General features: G+C 35.1%; 1 protein-coding gene across 1 annotated transcript in view; it reads right to left on the reverse strand.

Annotated features, from left to right (window-relative positions):
* Positions 1–657: 657 nt before the first annotated feature.
* The window catches only part of LOC129223971 (U21-ctenitoxin-Pn1a-like), a 46,573-nt gene continuing 22,200 nt past the window's right edge, over positions 658–25,030 (reverse strand). Inside the window, exons 6-8 of the mRNA XM_054858356.1 lie at positions 17,831–18,020; positions 12,148–12,302; positions 658–897 (exon numbers count right to left, since the gene is read on the reverse strand). Coding sequence (XP_054714331.1) covers positions 718–897; positions 12,148–12,302; positions 17,831–18,020 — 525 coding nt within the window. The 3' untranslated portion in view covers positions 658–717. The remainder of the gene's footprint in view (positions 898–12,147; positions 12,303–17,830; positions 18,021–25,030) is intronic.

Genomic DNA, 25,030 nt, shown 5'->3' on the forward strand with positions numbered 1-25,030 from the left:
AAATTAACAGTTTCATAATAGTGCTTTCAACTTTGATTTCAGTATTATATCCAACTGAATATTCAAAAATATAGAGCACACTCGGAAAAAACGACCACACATGATTCAAATAAGAAGCAGCGAGCGATGTAAGATGTCCTAGTCAATAACATACTGCGATGGTAACCCAACTCTAAGAAAATGCAGTGACTCCGACTCTAATTGCTGCTGTAGTTCACAAGAAGAAATGAACTCTTTAAGGGTCAGGTCTCGTTTTATCACAACCAGACTATACCTCTCTGTGTCATCACCATTCATACCAGCTTTGCGACATAAGAGGCATGAAGCTTGTCCGTTAGTTCTCTCAGCCGTGTGGTGGTCATTTACAAGTAGAGCAGCCGAGAACTTGCATTTTTGGGAGGGCGGAAATTCTCAATTGTCGAATAAAACTCAAAATTTTCTCGAATGATGAAAATTTTGTCGAATGGAACTCCAACTTTTGCCGAATAATGAGTTTGTTTGCGAATCGCCCGACAAAATTTGCCGAATAAGGAAATTTTTGGGAGGCCACAGTAACCACTCGTGACCTTCTATATCGGGGCTCCCTTGCCTCTTTGAAATCTGGCATTCAATTCGTATGATTCTATAAAACAAATTCATTTCATTTTTATACAAGAGCTCTTTTTGAATATTTTATTGATGGAATACAGATATTTTATACAACTGTCAAGTGAATGTTCAAGAGTATAGGGGGTCTCTGGATTGAATGGTCTTCGTCATCCAGTCTCGGAAGTAGCCCACCTTGGTGTAGACTCCAGGATATCCATCCTCTCCGCAGCCTTTTCCGAATGAAGTGATGCCGATGAGGGTGGATATGCCGTTCTTGTCTCTCTGGGACAAGGGACCACCGGAATCATTCTGCAAAAATCAGATTGATATTCATTAATTTTTAAATTATCCTGCACAACATGAAAAATACCTTATAGACTTCTACAAAGACTTCCTAAATGTTAAGCTACTTGTTCGATTGAATGAACTTTAAGAAGAACAAAGACTTCATTTGTATCTGCTGACCACACAATTACAACACCAAGAAAGAGTAGTCAAATGAAACAAAAATTCACGCACGTGATAACAACATTGATATTAGAAAGTGATTACGAAATGAACGCAAAATAATCACTCATTACTCGAAACATTCCAGAATGAAGATTTAAATACCTTATTGAGCCACCTTTGACGTACAAGGCGATACAGTGGCATAGTCGTCTCGTTCGATACCCTGCATCATCTCGTACTACAGCTAATGCGCCACAAGTCCAGATTGCCGTCTCAAGTGATACCAGCTATGTTCGATTTGTAACGAACCAGGGCATTCGCAGGCCCGAGAAAGTGATAATACGTAAGAGGAAGTCCCTTGAACCCTTTCTGTGCGAGACGGAGTATTGTTCAGTTAAAAAATGGCTCCTGGGAGCCCACTATGAGTGCCAACATATGGAACTGAAGCAAGACACTAACGTGCCATTATGCTGAGGATCATTATTAGGGGTGACCATGTTTCGTATATGATAGCTCCTCAGCGCTGCGTGCCGTTCTCGATAAGCGTAGAAAATTGTCATCATTGCCCAAACCGATCTAGATTCATCACTAAAAACGATCTGTATCCATTTGGTTGCAAAAAAATCTCTTCGAAATCGACACTACTCCAAATGAATGCGACTGTGTGGATGCCTAGCGGCACACCGCTCTCACAGCTTGAGTGACGTTATGGGGTGCAAACGTATACGAAACATAGTCACACCGAAAGTTGATTCACAGCACTATGACAGCCTAATGGTAACATCAGTATCATGCTTCAGTTACATGTGTTAGCAGTCATGGCAGGGCTCTGAAGAGCCATTTTTAACATGACAATGTTCGGTCACACATAGAAAGAGTCTCAAGGGCTTCCTCAAACACATAATCAACTTTTCTGGCCTGCGCGGTGACCTGATTTGGCACAAATTGAGCACATCTGGGATCACTTGAGACGGCAAATTGAACAGCCAATGAGTTTGATCGAATCAGTGGCGTATTTACAGTATCTGTGGTACGAGATGACGTAGGACATTGTACGAAACTGTTATGTCTTAATGCTCGACTATATCACTTCTTACATTCACGCTAGAGGTGGCTCAACAGGGTACTTGAACCTCTATTCATTCAGGATTTTTCTAGCAATAAATGATCATTTTCGATTCGATTCGATTCCGAGTCACAACTGACTACAACTGTATTTATGTCGAGGACTGCATACTAAGTGCCTTGCCTCCATTATTTTTTTATACTGATAGATGGCAGCACCATCACCGGATCGAACAGTTAGTGAGAATTTAGAACTAGACCAGGAGCTAATAGCTACCTGGTGCTAGCACCCCCAGAGGTGTCGTAAATGATCATTTTGCTTTCATTTTGTAATTACTTTCTAATATCAATGTTGCCAGCACGTGTGAAAAATTTCGTTTCATTCTAGCTATTCCATCATGGTGTTGCATTTTTTGTGGCCAGCAGAGTATATGAGATCGTTCGTTACTGGAAAAAAAAATTATAATTGTAGTTCTGGAAATCTACAAAACTTAATTGCATTATATAGAACTAGAGCTCATGTTTTCATTAAGTTCATGAAAAAAGACAAGGATCTTACATACTTGGAGTATTTGTAGGGTAATTTGTGCAACAATTGATTCGTCTATTTCTGTGAAGTTGTCCAATATCCCGGAAAATTTTTCAGGCCTTTTAAGAATGTTTCTAAACATGCATTTTTCCCATTTTCCCCCAAAAGCAAAAAAGTGATAAATGAAGAACCGTGCAAGTTGTAATCTTCATTTTTAGATGCTACTTTTGTGAATTTTATCGTCTGCCGGTTTTACATTTAATTTTGCTATTTGCAACTCCAGCGCTCGAATACGCTACCTTGCGGTGATTTACAAAACTGCCGAAAAAACTAATAGTCCGGTCAATTTAGACACTGGAAATAACGAAAATTCCGGGAAAGCTAAATGTTTGTTGAGACCTTGGGTTTAACATTACAAATAAAGTGCCAAAAGTCCCCGTCGATCCCATGTGAGCTAAAATAGTTATTCGGGGTCAAAGATCAAAATTTTAGGTTTTTTTGGATTTTTCTCAAAAACGGTAAGTTTTATCGAAAAGTACCTCAGACCAAAGTTGTAGATATCGAAATTCTCAATAAAAATGGTCCTTATGATTTTTTTCTCCAAGACCAAACCATTTCCCAGACATTGCGTACTCTCAAAAGACAGCCAGTCATTAACAGAATGCCCTCTACTCGCATGGCCTTGAATAACATCTGGCTATTCTAGTCCGTGTGGCGTCGTTTACATACCCAGGGGTGCCCAATCCACTAAGGGCAAAGACGTACCCCCCCCCTCATTATCGCGGAGATCCCCCCAAAAGCAAGCCTCCCCCCAAATGAAAAAATACCCCTCAAAACAATCCCCCTAAAAATTTCGTTTTCCTTCTAAAAAGTGAGTTGATTGAGAAATGGTGAAAGCGTGACACAAGAAAACTCTGGATTAACAAACTTGGATAACGTTATACCAGGTAAAAATTTTTATTGTTTTGTGTGAATTTGTAAGAATATGGTTTTTTTTTAATCTTAAATTAATTTAATTAACCATATTTTACAGCTGCATTTAGTTGGAATGAACAGTATGCAAAATATTTTCTTGAATATATTATCGTAGATCAAACTGAAAAATGTTTAACCGAGAGAGAATTCATTTTATTGCTTTTATTCTCAGTTGAAAGGTTTCGCCAAATTTGTTTAGGGTTATAGTTTTAGTATTGTGCGAGCTAAGTATCCTTGGCGAGATTCCGCCCATCTTAGTTAAACCATTTTTATTTTTTATCACGAGTGGAATAAAATGTTAGAAAGATTACAGAATTCGATAAGTAAAAAGAAATAATGGTAGATCAATTGAAAAGAAAACTACCACCATATATCCGTGAGAATTTTGTTGATGATTTGCATAGCTTGACATAACTAAATCATAACTCAGAAATTAGAAACATACCAAACAGAAAAATTTAAAATTTACCGATTCGGCAATTTAAGAAAAATAACTCAGCTACAAATGCAAACAATTAGCGCTAGCCAAGCAAGGCAATGAAGTATCATCTTCTTTTGACAATAATTCGTAATGTCATATAATTAAATTTTCTAGCATTAATTGTTATTCTTGTCAGGCCACAATTATTCGCAACTCCAGCGCTCGAATACGCTACCTTGCGGTGATTTATAAAACTGCCGGGAAAACTAAAACATTGCCACGTTGCGTTCCACGTATGTCTGCTGACGTAAACACAGGCAGTTTGTTCTGAGTATTTATTAACGCAATCGATGTGTCTTAGTTTGCTTTCAGCTACAGAAATTAATTCGTCCCTTAGTAGTATTCTCGAGCTTCTCAAAATAATGTGAGTTTTCATTATTTCCTTCTAAAATATGAGTTGATTGAGAAATGGTGAAAGCGAAAATTCTGGATTAACAAACTTGGATAACGTTATACAAGGTAAAAAATTTTATTGTTTTGTATGAATTTGTAAGAATACGGGTTTTTTTTAAATCTTAAATTAATTAAACTAACCATATTTTACAGCAGCATTTAGTTGGAATGGACAGTATGCAAAATATTTTCTTGAATATATTATCGTAGAACAAAATGAAAAATGTTTAACCGAGAAAGAATTTACTTTATTCCTTTTATTCTCAGCTGAAAGGTTTCGCCAAATTTGTTTAGGGTTATAGTTTTATTATTGTGCGAGGGAAAGTAGCCTTGGCAAGATTTCGCGTTTTTAGTTAAACCATTTTTAATTTTTATCATAAATGGAATAAAATGGTAGTAAGATTACAGAATTCGATAAGTAAAAAGAAATAATGGTCAATCAAACTGAAAAGAAAACTACCACCATATATCCGTGATTATTTTATTGATGATTTGCATAACATGACATAATTAAATCTTAACTCAGAAATTCGAAAAATCGAAACAGAAAAATTTTAAATTAACCGATTCGGGAATTCAAGAGAAATAACTCAGCTACAAATGCAAAACAATAAGCGCTAGCCAAGCAAGGCAAAAAAGAATCATCTTCTTTCGATAATACAAATACAAATACAAATACAAATGTGACGACCAGCAACAGGCACTGGGCCCAGCTAGGCTGGTCCTAGTCAATTAATTAGTCCCCAATGAAGATCAATGGCCCTCTTAAAGCTATCCACTCCCTTGCTCATTACCACCTCTTCCGGTAAGCTATTCCAAGTGCCCACGACCCTGCTAAAGTAGTAGTTTTTCCTGATTTCCAAGTTAGCCTGAGATTTAAATAGCTTAAAACAATGACCCCTTGTCCTGCTTTCCCCGCAAAAATTTAATCCATTTACATCTTTCATTTTGATAAATTTAAATAACTGAATCATGTCCCCTCTGACTCTCCTTTGCTCCAGGCTATACATGTTAAGCCTATTAAGTCTGGTATCATAATCTAAATCTGAGAGTCCCCTTACTAATTTAGTTACCCTTCTTTGAACCCTTTCCAATACAAAAATATCTTTCTTCAGATAAGGCGACCAAAACTGAACAGCATACTCCAAATGAGGTCTTACTAAACTCCTATATAAAGGCAGAAGAACTTTCTTAGATTTGTTTGAAATAGATCTATTGATGAACCCAAGCATTTTGTTGGCTTTGTTACTAGCAATACTGCACTGTTGACTAAACTTGAAGTCCTGATTTATAAAGACACCCAGATCCATAACATTTTCTGCCTGATTTATGACTGAACCCTGTAAACGATATCTCATACGCTTATTTCCATGACCTAAGTGTAGCACTTGACATTTCCCTACATTAACTGCCATACCCCATTTATCTGCCCACTTAGTAATATGATCTAAATCCTCTTGCAGCTGTTTTACTTGTTCTTCATTTTCGACAATCCCCATAACTTTTACATCGTCAGCAAAACAATTCATGCTTCCAGAAATATTATCATTGATGTCATTCATAAATATAATAAACAAAAGAGGCCCTAAAACTGATCCCTGAGGAACCCCACTTAAAACATCACTCCAATTAGAATGATTTCCTCTCACAACTACTCTTTGCTTCCTACCAGTAAGCCAATTTCTAACCCAAAGTAAAGTTTTTCCTCCTATTCCAATGTCAGCTAACTTGCTGAGAAGAGCAACATGCGGTACCTTGTCAAAAGCTTTTTGAAAATCAATATAAACAACATCCACACATTTTTTGTTATCTAAAGCTGAGGTAACCTTGTCGTAGAAATGCAATAAATTAGTAGTACAGGATTTACCTTTCCTGAAACCATACTGCAAACTAGTCAACAGACTATTAGTCTCTAAGAACATCATGATCTTAATTTTGATCAAAGTTTCGAAAATCTTACAAATCACCGAAGTCAAACTTACAGGTCTATAATTCCCAGCAATACCTTTAGACCCCTTCTTGAAGAGTGGCATTATGTTAGCCAGCTTCCAGTCCTCTGGCACCGTCCCCGAGTTATAAGAAGCATTGAAAATATTCAAAATAACATCCACTAATTCCTCTGCACATTCAACTAAAATTTTTGGATAAATATTATCTGGTCCCGGAGCTTTAGTTGCTTTAATCTTTTTCAAATGAAATAAAACCTCCTCCCTGGAAAATACAAAATCCTCAAGCTGTATAATAGCTTGTGTCTTGTTAGTGTCAACTGTTGAGATACAGTTATCGTTAAACACACTGGAAAAAAAGTTATTTAGAACATTTGCAATATCCCTATCGTTTTGGATTAAATTTCCATGCTCATCAACCAAAGGCCCAATTTGACTGTTTCGAGCTTTCCCAGAATTAGCATAAGCAAAAAACCTCTTAGGGTTCCCATCAATGTCATCTGCCAGCCTTTGCTCCAATTCCCTTTTCTGAATCCGTACCAAATACTTAAAATTTCGCCTTGCCTTACCATACTGGAGCCTTTCCGCACTCTGACCAGTTTCTTTAAACTTACGAAAAGTGGCTTGCTTATAATTAAGAGCTTCTTTAGTCTCCCTGGAGAACCACATGGGCCAAATTTTGGTACTAACACCTTTTCTCCTAAATGGAACATAGTCCCCAACGGTTTTAGCAAGTTTATCCTTAAATTCCGTCCACTGCTGATCTACGTCGCTATTTTCCAACCCTGACGAAAAAACCTCTTTCAAGCTCTGCCTAAGTGCAACAAAATCGGTGTTTCTGAAATTGGGCACAAACCTAAAATTATCATCTTTGCACACTTCAAATTTAACCCGGAACCTAATGCTGTTATGATCACTATCTCCAATATGCTCCCCTACACTCAACCCCTGAACAAAACTACCTATGTCACAAAAAACTAGATCCAAAATGGCCTCCTCTCGAGTTCCCTGAGTTACAACTTGATCTAAGAAACAGTCACCAATTACTTTTAAAAATTCCTCTTCTTTGCCATTACCAGGATAAAAATTATTCCAATCAATACCCGGAAAATTGAAATCCCCCATTATGATAACGGATCCCTTACTGGACATGTCACTAATAATGCGGTACATCTGTTCATCTTGTCCCTGGTTTGAATTAGGTGGCCTATAAATGTTTCCAAAGCGTAGCTTTATGCCCTTACTGCTCATCAACTCCAGCCAAACCATATCAATATCAGTAGGCTTATCATTTATGACCAATTCATTGCAAATAAAATTGTCTCTAACATAAAATAAAACCCCACCACCTCTTTTACCTACTCTATCCTGTCTGAATAAATTATACCCAGCAATATGTAATAACTCTGCATCAGATTCGGTAGCCCATGTCTCTGTAATTCCGATAACATCCAACTTCTCATCCATAACTATGCTTTTCAATTCATCCATCTTGTTCCTTATACTGCGAGAATTGGTATAGAAAACTTTAAGCATGCCTAAGTTGCTTTTATTTAACACCCTGAAATTTCCTAAATTACAACTGTTAACATTACTACTCTTGTTTGTCACTTTATTTCCATTTCTAGCAATACCCAAAAACATATCATTCTCTCGATACCTGGTGCTTGAACCATGCCCCCCATTCCAACTTAGTTTTTTGACTCCAAAGCCCTTAAAATTAATCCACTAACCATTTTGACCCCTGTAGAGCTCAGATGCAGGCCATCCCTAGCAATTCAATCTCGTTTACAATGACTCCATACATCAATGAACCTGATACTGCGCTTTTCGCAAATTGACTTCAGTAGCAAGTTCATACACCTCGCACGTTGATTTAGCCAGCTCCTATGCACTCCATACCTGGGAAGCAAACCAACCACTTGGACATTTGTCGAAAAGCTGGTTGCTTTATCCAACAGGGATTCCCATTCCCTAGAAAACTCCTCATTTTTACTGTGGCCTACATCATTTGTTCCCACCCACAAAGTAACCATGTCCTCCTTATTCAATACTCCCTTCTTTTCAGCCACCATATTAACGTCTTTTACCCGAGCCCCTGGTAAACAACACCTAGCCACCTTACGCTTTACTCTCCCAACTGTGTTACCCACCTCCCTTACCATAGAGTCCCCCAAAATTACACCCTTAGTTTCCCAATCTAACTCCTCATTTGAAACTTCCCCCTGAATCTCTGGAACATTTATACCCTCTACAACTGGCTTACACCCTAATGCTAACTGGGCTTCCAAAACTAGCATCTTAAGTCTTAAGTCTGAGAGTTCAGCACATTTAGTGCAAATATAATCCTCTTCAAAAACAGACTCATTTTCCCCCTTATACAGGCAGAACATATGACATAAATCACAAGAGATCCACCTGTCCCCCTTCCCACTCTTTACCTCTTTCATAATGCATATAACACCCATTTCTACTCAGTGAATATGTTCCAAAAGGCAAAACAGTAAGATAAAAATGCAAAAAAACACAGAATAAATACTAAAAGCAGCAGTAAATAAACAGAGTTGCTACACCCAATAAAGCACACAAGATCAAAAACCAGGAGATCACCACATGTTAGGCTTAGCTCCAAAAAATGCAAAAACACTTCAAGAATACAATAACAGCAAAAATGAGCCCCCAAAACACAATAAAACTAAATTACATGATAAAGTGAAGTAAAAAAACCTAAAACTAGACAGTAATAATGAAAAATTATAGTAAAAAAACCCTTATCAAATTAGCAGCAAAAAACACTCCCTGCATCACAGGCGCCCTCTAGTGGCTTATGATTTATATAATTTGTAATGTCATATTGAATTTTCTAGCATTAATTGTTATTCTTGTCAGCCCACAATTATTATTTAGTTTTATCAAGAATTGATAAATATCGAATTCAACATCGTGGAAATAGCTGCTTAGAACTACGAATTACGTAGTTTGCATTAATCTTTGACGTTTAGTAATGCTTCTTGAATTCTCATTTCTTTCTACGTAGGCCAGAATATCCACGAGACTTTGAAAATTAATTTAAAAAGAATAAAGCGAAAAAATCATACATACGAACAAAAACCACAACACTTTTAGCATTTTCTTCGTTACCACGTGCGTTTGTTTTAGTTTTTTCGTCCGCCATTAGACAGTGACTGCAGTGCCCCCTATAGTTCGTTGGAGTTGCGAATTATTTAATTTTATCAAGAATTGATAAATATCGAATTCGATATCGTGGAAATGGCTGCTTAGAACTACGAACTGCGTAACTTGCATTAATTTCTAACGTTTAGTAATGCTTCTTGAGTTCTCATTTCTTTCTACGTGGGCCAGAATATCAACAAGACTTTGAAAATTAATTTATAAAGAATAAAACGAAAAAATCATGCATACGAACAAAATTTACTAGGCTTTTTAGCATTTTCTTCGTTACAACGTGCGTTTGTTTTATCCTTTTCGTCCGCCATTCGAAAGTGGCTACAGTGGTGTACATTCTACAGTATTATACCACAAACTGTCTTTACCCCAAAGAAAACACGTGGAATGGATTGTTTTACCCTTTTCGGAAGTATTGTTAATCATTGCAAGGTAGCGTATTTGAGCTCTGGAGTTGCGAATTTATTATCGTCTGCAATGTATAAAATTCTTTGTATTATTTTGTTTATATTAAATCTGCGTTTTCGACTGTTTTGTATTTTTTAAATGGCAACAGCAAAGGAAATGATGTAAAACAATTTAGTTATGATGGAATTTAGTTTTTTCTCGTCCTATGTTGACGGAGAACATAATTTACACTGTTTACCTAATTTTGCAATTAAAAGTCTCCTCTTTATAAAAAGTAAGAATTTGATTTATTTATTGAAGTGCTGATATATAATAATTTATCGAATTTCCTGAAGTGAAAAGGAAGAAACTTTTTTTTATATTTTTGGAGCCATTGGCGAGATCAGTGCTTTATTCTTTTAACTTATAAGATCTTTTTTAAAAGATAATTTAACGTTATGAAAAGTTTTGAAACTGATATTTTATTTACTAGTGTAAAAGATGTTTTCTGATGCTGCATGAAAATATTATTTCAAGTATTTAATTTGCTTAATGGAATATTTTCTTAGTAATGTTTTGATGAATTACTTACTGGTGATTACATTTCAATTCTTGAATTGATTTGCCAATTTTGATATTGATTGTGAGATTTCTATCATTTGGTTTAAATTAAGAGTTTGTTTTTTAGTTTGGTTGCTATTGATTTAGTACTATGGAAGAGGCAGATAGAACTCAATATCGTGTAGAGGAAGAATTAAAGCTTCTTTACCTAGATTTGAAATTATATAATTGCGATAGAATTTGCAAAAGAAGAGTACACTTTTGATGTATTGAACTATTAAAAAACTTTACATTAAATCAGTTGCAGTGCAGTACGTTCGGAGAAAAACTATGAGCAACACACAGTATAATTTTAAATCTGTAAAGTATTTAACGCATGGCGTTGGTCAATTTTTCATTTATCTTTCTTGTTTGCTAATTTTTTATTTAATTTGTCTTGTCCGGGTGGTTAAACTTGGAAGCATTTCTTACTCCAAGTAAGTCTATCATAACTAATCGAGTGACCCCATTCACTCTATATGATTTGATTGCTAAATTTAAGGAACAAAATCTGTCAAGCAGACAAAACTAAAACATTTTTACAAATTCTTGTCCTTTTGTGATCTGGCTATCAACTTGAACTAATCAATAAACTCAAAATGAAATCCAGAAGATAATTTACGGATCTTGAGCTCATTCTACTCAAAGAAAGAAAATGTCTGCTCTTAGTTGATCATATTCGGTTTACCCTTAAATACATGATATTCGAAAAACACTTGAAAATATGTTCTTTGACTTTTAAACTTATGTTCAAACCATCAGGAAAATACTTTGAAAAATCATAGTTTCATTTAGGCATAGCTTATGGCTAAAAAACCACTGGACAATATCGTGCTTAAACTGAAAAAACAACTCGTAGTTTATGTTCAATTGTCCCACAACAGTGATAGAAATTGTAAATATACCTTAATGTTTAACTAGTAGCAAAACTTTAATCGTCATAAAATGAAAAGAAGTATAGTCATTTTCAAGTGCACTAAGCTAAAAAAAACGTCTTACATTTGCGAAAGCCAAAAAAAGAAATATATTTCTGTTTTCCATCAGATTGGGGAATTTACAAGTTTAAAATGGATTTGATAGCATTGTTATTGAGTATTTTCTTGGTTATTGGCAACTACAAAGAGTTTCATTTTGTTCTTATACTAATATTTTAAAAGATTAAACTGGGTGTGTTTTCAAATGGCAACACGATGAATTTAAGGGTTTAAACTTTTAAGAACGTTACAACTAAACCTCCAAGCAACAAGGCCGATGAGAGGCCGTGTCATCCTAGTCGGGAACTAGAGGCCAGTCCTTTGAAAGTGCCCCGCGCAGAATCGGGGTCGTATAAATTTAACAAGTTTTATGGGGGGGGGAGCGGTGACCAAATTGACATGGGGCCTGCCTTGACTCTCAGCGGCCCTGCCAAGTACATTTAAGAAAGGTTATGGTGCTGCAATTGTACCTAAATTGAACAATCTTCAATAGCCAAATGCTTCGATTATTCAAAACAGGTATAAAGAGGGGGGGGGGGGAATTAAAGTCGCTCAAAGGTCGTGAAAGCCTACCTGGCAAGTGTCTAAGTTTTCTTTTCCTGCGCATATCATGTTCTCCAGTATTTCATCTTCGTTGTCATGAGGATTGTAATCGTAAGCATCGTTGCAAGTTTTTCGGTCCACCAACGGTATAGTTGCGTGCTTCAGAACATCCGAATTGCGTCCGTCTGTTGGGAAAAAAAAGAATTGCAGTTATAATTTTGAAAAATCTCTACATAGTATAAAATGAAGTCTCCAAAAAGCGTCTGTGTGTTTGAACTCGCAAAACTCGAGAACTACCCGGCCGATTTTGCTGAAATTTTCACAGTTTGTTCCTTTAAGTCCTGAGAAGGTTTGCAGACCAGTTCGAAAACAGTTCGATGAATAGTTCTTTTTTTGTTCAAATTTAGGTCCAACTTTCACATAAATTCCCGCATGTGGGGGAGAAAAATTACTCGCAAATATTAATATTATATATCGTTGGAAAGGGAAGAATTTTCCGCGTTCTACGCAATTTGTTCCAATGCTCTTACTTAATTGCAGCAGGAGTTTTTTACGTTTTTAGCTCGAATATTTTTAGGCTTAGCTGAAATTTAGGCACTACTTTCTTCATTAAATCCATCAATAAAAAGTGAAGGAATTGTCCCATAGTTTTCTTTTTGACAGCATTGGAAAGAGCTCCTTTTTTTTACTCCAGATCTAACCCGACCTAAGGTCGAAAATTAGAAAAATAGTTACAAGTGAATTAAATGAAGTTCAAAAATTTGTTCTCTATTCAAGTTTTTAACCATTTTATTTTGCGTTTCCACGGTAACGCTTTTTGAATTCATTGTTTATTTTCATCTTTCTCATTTTCAATTCGCAACTCCAACGAACTATAGGGGGCACTGCAGTCACTGTCTAATGGCGGAATTGAAAACTAAAACAAACGCATGTGGTAGCGAAGAAAATGCTAAAAGTGTTGTGATTTTTGTTCGTGTGTATGATTTTTTCGCTTTATTCGTTTGAAAAGATTTTTCAAAGTCTTGTGGATATTCTGACCCATATAGAAAGAGATTAGAAACCAAAAAGTATTACGAAAGTAAACAATTAATGCAGAACACACAGTAAGTTGTTCTGAAGCAGCCATTTTCACGATGTTGAATTCGGAATTCATAAATTTTTGGTTCGCTTCGAACGGCATTTTCATTTTGTACCGTTCTTTCTATACATTAGTACATATTAAGTTCAGTTTCGTGACATTTCCAGCATTTGTTGACATTTTTGTCACATAGTGCACATACGTGGCAGACTGTCAAGAGTAACGTTTAACACTAGATAATTTATTTCTATGACTATATGATTGGATATCCAAAGAAATCATGCATTTAATTCATTCGTCATGGAAATGATTTACCTGATATGCGAAATCTTGTCAAGATACATTATTCTTTCACATAATTTTAAAACCATAACACTATAAACAGATTTTTGGCGATCTTTTATTTTTTATTGTTCAAATTCTTAACGTTCTTTCTGTATTTTTCAATCTGTTCTGCGATAAATATTTTCAAGAAAATTTATTTGCATACTGTCTATTTCAGTAGGATACTGTAGTAACAAAGGTTATTTAAATCATTTATGTGGAATTAGGTTAAAGAAAAGTGTCCAGTCAATGTTGTTAAGTTCGTTTTTTTTCATCGAATTGAAAAACTGATATTTATTCAAATTCACTCAGAACAAAATAAATAAAATGTGTACTCACAGTTTATATATGGTGGTAGTTTTCTTTTCAGTTGATTGACCATTATTTCTTTTTACTTATCGAATTCTGTAATCTTACTATCATTTTATTCCATTCATGATAAAAATTAAAAATGGTTTAACTAAAAACGCGAAAACTCGCCAAGGCTACTTTGCTTGCACAATACTAAAACTACTATAACCCTAAACAAATTTGGCGAAACCTTTCAGCTGAGAATAAAAGGAATAAAGTAAATTTCTTTCTCGGTTAAACATTTTTCATTTTGTTCTACGATAATAAATTCAAGAAAATATTTTGCATACTGTCCATTCCAACTAAATGCTGCTGTAAAATATGATTAGTTAAATTAATTTAAGATTAAAAAAAACTCATATTCTTACAAATTCATACAAAACAATAAAAAATTTTACCTGGTATAACGTTATCCAATTTTGTTAATCCAGAGTTTTCTTGTTTACGCTTCCGCCATTTAATACTTTTTTGAAAGAAATAAGAAAAACTAACATTATTTTGAGAAGCTCGAGAATACTACTAAGGGACGAATTAATTTCTGTAGCTGAAAGCAAACTAAGACACATCGATTGCGTTAATAAATACTCAGAACAAACTGCCAGTGTTTACGTCAACAGACACACGTGATGCGCAACGTGGCAATGTTTTAGTTGCATTCGCAGTTTTATAAATCACCGCAAGGTAGCGTATTCGAGCGCTGGAGTTCCGAATTCTTAAACTTATTTTATTTTGTGTTTCTATGGTTACGCCTTTTAAATCCATCTTTCTCATTTTATTTAATTTCTTAAAAGTATTTTAGCATGTGTCGTCTTTGGCGAGAAAATTTTGCACGATGTTTTTTTTTTCTTTCATTTAATCCTGGTTATTAAAGGTACTTCACTTGACGCAATGGTTTTTTTTTTTTTTTTTTTTTTTTTTTTTCAAGGTAGATCGGGCAGAGCCGGGCAACGCAGCTAGTGATGTATAAATTCAATCATTTTTATTTTTTCACTAACGCATAAAATTAATTTTACTCTCATACGATATTTTTAAAAATGTGTTACTAAGATGCATATCTATTATGAAAACCGATTTTGAAGGTCAAAAGTCAGAACAATAAGCAGTCTTGATTGCTTAAAAGTAAAAAATAAAAATAAAATAAAATAAAACTTAGAATTCGTTTTTGGTAAATAGAAGTTCTCTCAATCAGAAATTGCGCCAAGCGTTTCCTCTGTGTGTCTAAAATCATAGTTTTGCTTTACTAACTATCATGCAAAAAAAAAAAAAAAAAAAAAAAAAAAAAAACACTAATAAGCAAGGGTGTGATATTACTTGATTTACTGACCACTGTGTGCTTTTTTTTCTGACTTGGTGAGTGTATTTTAAATTATTCAGTTGTGTTATGTTATGTGTATATATATATATATATATATATATATATATACAGATGGGGGACAAAATAATATGAACACGTGTGAAATAAGGAAAAATCTTTATTAATAGGGGGTTGGACCACCCTTTGATTGAAGAACAGATTGAATGCGACGGGGGATAGATGCATAAAGGTCATGGACAACATTTAAAGGAATATTAAGCCATTCCTCCTGCAGAATAGTCTCTAATTCCTAAAGTCCGGATGGAGGTGGAAATCAAGAACGAAGTTTGGACTCTAAATATTCCCATAAATGTTCAATAATATTTAAGTCCGGAGACTCAGGGGACCAGGCGAGATGTTCAACTTCACTGTCATGCTCTTCGAACCATTCTTGGACACATCTGGCAGTGTGTATGGGGGCGTTGTCGTCTTGAAAGAGCGGTCGCTCTCCAGGGAACACAGTCTGGACAAACGGATGGACATGATCCTCTAGAATGCTCCGATAGTGATTAGATTTGACACTCCCGTGCAGAATAACAAGTGGCCCAAGACCACGCCAAGATATCGCACCCCATACCATAATTGAGCCACCCCCATGCTTCACAGTCGGCAAGAGGCATTCAGGATTAAAGGCTTCTGAGGGCGTTCGCCAGACATAAACGCGCCCGGTAATCTGAAATAGGGTAAATGATGATTCATCTGACCATATTACCTGTTGACACATCTGTGGGGTTCAAACTTTGTGGTCTCTGTACCATTGGCGTCGCTTGAAAGCATTAGTTGCTGTCACCAAGGGTTTTAGAATTGCCACTCTGCCATAAATCTTCGCAGCATGAAGTTCCCTTTTGACAGTTTTTGTTGAAACGGGGTCCTGGAGATGGCTGTTCATTTCAGATGTTATTTAGGATAAGGATTGCTTGCGCTTTCGGGTTACTATGCGCTTCAAAGCTCTTCTATCCCTATCAGCAAGCTTTGACTTTCGGCCACTGTGGTGCTTTGAAGACGTCGTCTTACCTTCTTTCATGTATGCTGTCATAACCTCTCACACTGTACCTCTTGCACACCCCAAAAGCTTTGCTGTTTCCGTAAACGATGCTCCACTTAAACGCGCCCCAACAATCATTCCTCTTTGGAACTCTGTAAGGTCTGACATCTCAACTTATTACAGAAATTTAGAACCAAGCACGCAACATTTGTGACTACTGTTGAGACACTGATAGGTTCCTCTTCACGCTCACCAGGTGGCAGACTTCTGTTGCAGGTGGCGTGGCTGTACTATAGGTGTGAAATACGGCATACTTTTTCATAAGTGGGCCGTGGTAGCCCGATCGGTAGAGTGTCGGATTCGGGGCCGGAGAGTCTTGAGTTCGAACCTCGATGGTCGAAGATCCCCCGTCGTCATTAAAGGGTACTGGGCGACGTTAAATATGCTCGTGGTCTCAATGTCCTCCAAGTGAAACGATACCTCTGGAGGTGGACTAGACTAGGTAGCTATTAGCTCCTAGTCTAGTTCTAAAATCTCATTAACTGTTCGATCCGGTGATGGTGCTGCCATCTATCGGTATAATAAATAATGGAGGCAAGGCACTTAGTATGCAATCCTCGATATAAATACAGTTGTAGTCAGTTGTGACTCGGAATCGATTTTTCATAGGTGTTCATATTATTTTGTCCCCCATCTGTATATATATATATATATATATATATATATATATAATTCACAGAGTCATATAAATCGCAACCGCTGTATTTGGCAGCATAAAAAAACAGCCCATAATTTTCCCCATGTGGATCAATAAAAATATTTCAATGATTTACAACCAACGGAAGTAACACTCACATTCTGCTTTTTAATTTGAAATCCAAAAGTTAATCAAACTTGATCCAGAATTAATGAATCACTTTATTTAAAAAGTTGACGGAGTTAAGGAAACGTACTTGTGGTGGGTTTTTAAAATTTTAGCTAATCATCCATTCCGAAAATTCTATGAAAATATGAAAATTGACTACTTTTTCAGCCTTTCTATTTATAAAAAATTATAATTTACAGGCTGCGTGACCTCAAAATTGTATTACTTCTCAGAGGCGGCTGGTGAACCTGAAGCTGTTGTTTTCTTTTTTCTTTTTTTCGTAAAATTGGGCTATATTACTGGTTTTTAATATTATTGATTAAATAACTTCTAAAAATGTGAAATATGGCATTGAAAACCGGGACGGATAGTCACCGTAGATATCCCCTTCCATTTCAAAGTTCCATTCTTATGAAATAAGATGAGAAATATTCATTTCATTGGAACTTTTAGTTTTTACTTTCGTTAAATAAATCAATTCACCATATGAAATTCATTTTTTCAATTGATCATTGATTTTTAACTCTGAAAAGTGAGATGGAGGATCCTTACATTTGAACGGGAGGAGTGCAAGTGCCCCCTTGCCCCCCTATCCCGTACGAGGCCTATGCCTCAGCTTCCTTAGGACGAATTCAAGACAGCTTCTCTATTTTACTTGCATTTAAGCTTAAATATTGATATCCTAACGCTTTCCCGGCAAGTAAATCAAAAGTGTTTACTTTAAGTCCCAATATAAGTACGGATGTCATAACTTACTAGACCACTCATGGCCCCATCCACAAATCTGGCCTTCACCAGTAGGATCCTTACTGTCCTGGGGCAGGCAAATTCCATTGATGTACCCTTTGGATCCAGCAATATTGATCTTCTCTTTTGTTCTAAGAAGGGCTATATCGTTCGAGTTGGTAATACTGTTATAATCTTCGTGGAGAAAAATATCAGATATCTGGAGAGAAAAAATAAACGAGAAAAATAATAAAAGAAATTAATAATTAAAAAAAAAAGAAAAATTAATTTGAATTTGGACATTTTGAATTCAAATTATGCTTTTCGCAATCACAAGTGTGTGTATGTAGGCGTGTGTGTTAGTGTGTGGGGGGTATGTGTGTTTGTGTGTAGGGGGTATGTGCATTAGTGTGTGAGAGGTATGTGTGTTTGTGTGTAGGGGTATGTGTATGTGTAGGCATGTGTGTTTGTGTCTGTGTGCTGGCATAAGTGTGTGGGTAGTTGTGAGTATGAATGTGTGTGTGGGAGGGGGTATGTGTGTGTAGGCATATGTGTTTGTGTCTGTGTGCAGGCATGAATGTGTGGGTAGTTATGTGTGTGTGTGTGTTCTTGTGTGCGTGTATGTGTAGGTGTCTGTATGTATGCGTGTGTGTATGTGTTTGTGCGTGTATGTGTTTGTGTATGTGTGTGTAGGTGTATGTGTGTGTATGTGTTTGTGTATGCGTGTGTAGGTGTATGTGTGTGTATGTGTTTGTGTGTGTGTAGTTGTGTATGTATGCGTGTGTGTGTGTAGGACATAGATGCAACCTGACGCCAAAATGATAGGACGCCAAAAACAGTCAAATAAAAGCTAGAAGCAATCGTGATTGCTCAAAAAAAAAATCCTGGGGTAAGCTTTGGTACAATAATGAAACTTAAAATACGTCAACAATTTTCAACAACATTTCCTGAAGAGAGGGGAGCAATTTGAGACGTTATGTATTTCTTATCAATCCTTTTAAAGTTAGATGAAAATGATTAACAAATGCAAATCGAATGTGACTGAAATTTGAAAAATGACAAAGGATATGCAACTGTCGACTGACATGATATATATTTACGCTTGCCAGAAGTTACGGCTTGACCTGGACAGTTCCAGTTTTCAGAAAAAATTCTAGTGTCCCGGCAGGTTTACTTCACATCCTGGCAAAAGATAATTTTGACTTCGGATGACCAAAAAATTCAAAAAATAACTAACTGTAAAGGATTATTTAAGACAATTACATTGTCATTTTTAACATTGACGTGTAAAATTAATATCGGATTAGCTTTGTGAAGATTTTTACGAGATTAAAACTGAAAATGACTTTTAAAATATCCTATCCAATGGAAAGATATACACTCATGTTTGTGAAAATTATAACAAAATGAAGGATTCATTGGAAAAAGGTAAAATTTACTACTCATATTACAGATAGTACTACTAATAAACGATCAAAATTACAGATCAATGAAATGAAAATAACTTGCGTAAATTAATATCGAATGTAGCTACCCAGCGCAGATATGCGAGTCTGTACACGTTTTGGCATCGAATCATAGAGGTTCTGAATATCATGATTGGGTATAGCATCCCATATGGCTTTAATCTGAAGCCTAAGTTCAGCCGTACCAACTGCCGGACGAGACACAAGGCCGAGTCTCTGACCAACGAAATCCGAGACATGCTCGATGGGCGTCACATCCGGAGAACGGACAGACTAAAAAAGTAGCATAACGTGTTGTGCACCGTAGAACACTTGTACGTTGCGTGCGACATGTGGACGCGCATTGTCCTTCTGAAACTGTCCACCAGGAATGATCTGAAGAAAGGGTAGTTCTTCCGGCGTCTTAGCGCCCCTGAAGTAGCGCTCGCTATTCAGGTTACCCTTATTCGGAGTAGATGGGATTGCCCTTAATATTCAATAGCGCTTCAGACCATGGCGCCTGGTATTATGCCGGTATGACGTCGGATTACACACTTTGGGAGGTGACTCCCCTATGTGTAACGTCTGACGAGTGCACGTCCATCGTCATAGTGCAGATTAAATCTGGACTCATCCGAGATGACGACCTAATGCTTATTCGCACGCTATTGGATGTGTTGGTGGGCCGATTGAAGCTAGAAATGGCAATGGTTGTGGGTAAAGGGAATCCTGCATTGGGAAATCCTTGCATGCAGGCCCTGGCGCAGCAGACGTCAACGAAAATTTGCATGAAGCAAGTGTGACACCTATAGCCATACTCCAACATTGTGCTAGCGTACGAGAGGACGCTATACACTGTTAAAAATGGGTATTCAAAAATAATGAAAATTTACTCATTTTTGAATACTTTCATTACTCAATATAGCTCCGAATCAATAAGGTTCAATTTTGAGAAACACATGTACTCATTTTTTTGAGTACATTCTGGTAATCAAATATGAGTACACATTTGTTTCAATTATAAACACATTCATTAATTAATAATGAGTTTTTAGCTCAGTTATATGTACTCATTTTTGAGTACATTTTTGAATCAAATATGAACACATTCATTAATTAATAATTAGTTTTTAGCTCAGTTATATGTATTCATTTTTGAGTACATTTTAAAATCAAATATAAATACATTAATTAATTAATAATGAGTTTTTAGCTCAGTTATATGTACTCATCTTTGAGTACATTTAGAAATCAAATATAAACTCATTCATTAATCAATAATGAGTTTTTAGCTCAGTTATATGTACTCATTTTTGAATACATTTTGAAATCAAGTATAATGGCTTATTTCAAATATATGAATTGGGTATTTAAAAGTCCATAAAAATTTTTGAGTAAAGTAGTGTGAAAATAAGTGAATTTTGTGTTCCATTTTTTTAAATGCATAATGTAAAAAAAATTCCGTAAAAATTACGGTTTTTTACCGGCAGCTGGGTTGGTTGTGCAAAACTGTAAAATTTGCGGAGAATACCCCTCAATAGAATGGTGTTTTACTATACAAGGCCAAATTTTCCCATAAAATTTACAGAGGGGCCGTGGTAGCCCGATCGGTAGAGTGTCGGATTCGGAGCCGGAGGGCCTCGGGTTCGAACAACGCCCACTATATCTGGAAGGCCTGCTCACGGGCGAGTCACGTGGTCAAAATGAGGCCAGTTTCTCTCGCGCCGTGACTTGACGGAAATCGGTCGGGAAAGCGCCGTGCGTACAATGTAACACGAATTTAAATATTAAATAAAAAAAAGGTGACGCATATCTTTTTTCAATTAAATCACCAATCTAATAGAATAGACAGCTTATTTCTACTTCACCTCACAAAATCACTTATTTTACTAATTTTATAAGTGAAACTTGTGCGTTTTCCAGGGCAGAAAATTAATCTTCAAATTTTACTTTCACACGTTTTCAAAATTTCAAATAGACATCGGGGGGTTGGGGAAACTTGTACCGTAAATAATTATAAAATTATTTAGAGCGTACATTTTTTTCATGTAGGGTTATTAATAAATGAGAAATATTTTATTGAGTCTTGTTTAATTTGAAGTTTCCAAGTTTCTTTTTTCTTTTTTTTGAAGAAAAATTTATCTCTGATTTTTCAACTTAATCTGCTTTGGTAAAATGTTCTTTTGCTATAAATATCAAAATAGGCAATTAGTTGAAGACTTTTGGGTGGAACTATACAGCTTTGGCAAATTAGTATAACTACTTCAAAAGGAAAATAAATAAGTTGAGCCTACACATAAGTAAATAAATATTCCTAATATATTTTAAACAAAATATCTGTGAACAAATAAATGACTTAATTGTTTAAAGAGATTTTGCTTTTGTTCATATTGATGTAATTTTGTACTTTCACACAAGTAATCCTTTCTTGTAGAAAAAGTTCTGAAAAAAATTGAAAAAAAAAAGGAATGCTTAGCATATGTTATGCTTTCAACTACCTTATGAATGTGATACTCAAATAAAGACAATATTTTAAGCACAGTAACTTTTATTTGCACATGATAACACATACATCACATAAAAAACACCTATTACCATTTATGTTACACATGAGGTCAAACAAGAGCTAACACTCAAATTATTTAGCTATTAGGAACTCACAATCAAAAACATGAAAAATTAAGAATCAAGTACTAACAGTTCACACTACATATGCAGAGGTGGTGGTCTACTATTTTACACTCATAAATTCTCATAAAGCACGGTTTAATTTAATTGACTCTTTTCTTTTTTATATACAGCATCAATAATGATTAATAATAATTAAATTTTAATTGATAAAACTTAAAATTATTAAATAAAATAGAAAAATTCAGTTTTTTTTTCAAAGGATTTAAGAAGATGTTCATTTCTCTTTGTACAATACATTAAGAAACTTCATTGTCCATAACTAATTAGAAATTAAAATTCTGCACACTTTCACAATCAGGGTTGCTAATCAATTTTGCAAGAAAAATTCCCTATGATTTCCCTGCATGAAAATGAAACATTATAAACGAGCGGACACTGATATTTGAAAAAGAACATAAATATCTTGATAATTTCACCACAGGTTTTTTAAAAAAAATCTAAATAAGTAAGGGAAAATAAATAAGAATTCATAATAACTGAAATAATAGCATGGTGATTGAATATATTCAACTTTTACTCAAAAAAAAAACTTCTTTTGACCATTCATTACATGGACCTAAAAGTGTGTAAGTGATCCAGAATAATGATTATTGACGACTAATTTCATACACTCAAAATTATCATGAAATTCAAGAATCTATTTTTATGATGAATATTTTAATATTTAACTTGAAAATAAAAACTTAAGCAAAATTGCCATTTTTTATTTTACTTTATTAATATTATCATTATAATTATTACTAGTAATTTATTTGTTTTTTGGTGGTTTATATATTAGGAAATTGATTTTCGCAACTTCAATTTAAGAAGAAAAAAATTCCCTGTATTTTCCAGATTTTTGAGGAAATTTTTGAAATTCGCTGGATGGTCAGTTCTTTTTATATATATATACATATATTTGAATTCCCTATGTTTTCCCTGTTTCTTCAGGTTTCCCTGTGGCGTGGCAACCCTGACAATAATCTGCAATGTACATCACATTTTTTCCACCTATTCCCTAGGTTGTAATTTAAAAATAGTTTAGGATAATTCAGTCAAACTTTTACATTTTAAAAGATAACTCATAGAAACAATATAAAATTGCTTATTTATTTAGTGTGGACAATTTACGTGCATCTTTCTTAAATTTTTTCAGTGTATTTTTTTCTTTTTGATCTTTTTTCATTTTTTGAAGAGAATCATTTTGTTTTTTGCAAAAGTTGTTCAAAAATATATTAATGAAAACCCATACAATTTGCTTTACAAGAAACAGAGAATCATGACTCTCACATTCATCGATACCTAGAGAAATATCATTTTCATCCAGTACATCAAGAGTTAAATATTTTACAACCTTTCTGTGATTTTGACAACTGATAAAATTTGATTCAAAATGTGTTGACAACAATTTGTTTACAACTGCATATGTGAATTGAGAAACACAAACAACTTCGGGATGTGGGTATTTCAACCCCCCTCTGTCTAATTTTGATATCCAATCATTGTTTACATCTGTGTCAAGGGGCTTATCAATGCATAAAGTTGATCGACATTGTTCACACTTTAGTTTCAATAGAACTTTATGAGCTGCATATCCACTAATGTATGTTAAAATTGGCAAACTCGATTGAGTACTTACCATTTCTTCCGGAGTGATTAGAAAACCATTAAAAAAAGGGTATGAATCTGAGCTATCTTCATCTTCATCCCAATGTTTGTCCTGAAAAAAACTTAGTAACAATTCTCCACAACTTTTCGATTTTAACACAAGGGGTAAAATTGTTTGCATTCTCAATTTTGTTTCAGTGTCATAAATTTGACGTATACTGACATTGTAATTTGACCCTGCCAATGTACGGTAAGACCCAAATCTGTCTTCTAATGAGTCTGTTTGTATTTTCCCTGGTAAAAAATAATCAAAATTTAAAGTTTTAAAACAGTACTCGGCAAGAGCAAGCATAGCTTTTGTAGTATGGCTTATGGCTAGATGGGTTTGCTTTGTTAATCCACCAGTTGTACAATTCATTTCCTCCCATTTGTCTAACTAATTAATAAAGTTAGTTAAGAACTTATACTGAGCTGTGTCAGTATTTGGTGTGAGAGGCGTTTGGAACTCATCCCTTTTATGCTCACCCTTATACAAAGTTTTCACATTCATTATTGACCACCACTTGCAAAGAATCTGAATGTAGTCTGCTGTTTGAATATGATGGTTTATATCATTTTCCTCACCAACCAGTTTAAGACCTTCAGCCACTACATTATTAAAAATTTGTAAGACCAGTTTCACATTTTGTTTCTCAAAGCTGGTTGGAGCCAATGCTTTTTCTGACAGCCCATAACCATACTTTAACAACTTTTCAGATTCAATTTCATGCAATTTTTTTAATGCATGAAAAGAAGCTGTACAAAAAGGTAGAAGGGTGTCAAAATTGGGATAGTACATGCAAGTGCCTAGATTTTTTTGATTGATCCAATTATTTCTAAGGCACTTGAGGATATGAACGGAATCAAAAGAAAAATAGAAATATTTTCCTGGACTTCCAGGATAATCATACCTAACCCGCAACTCAGGGGGAGAGGCAAACATACTAACGGCCTTTTTATTAATAGCATTATTGTCAGTGGCTACTGATATGACATTAAACCCTATGGCAGCTAAACCAATCAAGATTTTTTTTATATATGAATGGAAATCGTCAGCATCTATGCTAAAGACTGGCAAAATATGTGCCACATCTTTGTACGGAGACAATAAACTTTGGATCATAAATGTGAAAGCACTGGATGCAGCATTTGAGTCATTGTGGGACATACCAAATATTTTCCCCCCGACATAATCAAAATTAGGCTTTAAATGTATTTCATCAATCATCAAACTGATAATTTTCTCTTTCTCCTCTAAAAAAGTATATTTTTGTTTTACATAACTTAAAAAATTCTCATCATCTTGTTCACTGCAAGGATTCACATTAAATTCTGCACATATTCTTCTCAAAGTACTTACATGAGGTAAAATAAAAACATTTGAACTTCGTAAAAATTTGTAACAATGAGGAGAAATAGACTTTAAGAGACAACAAAATACGAGAAAACTGGGAGAATACCTACGTTG

This window comes from Uloborus diversus, chromosome 6 (genome assembly GCF_026930045.1).
Source record: "Uloborus diversus isolate 005 chromosome 6, Udiv.v.3.1, whole genome shotgun sequence".
NCBI lineage: Eukaryota > Metazoa > Arthropoda > Arachnida > Araneae > Uloboridae > Uloborus > Uloborus diversus.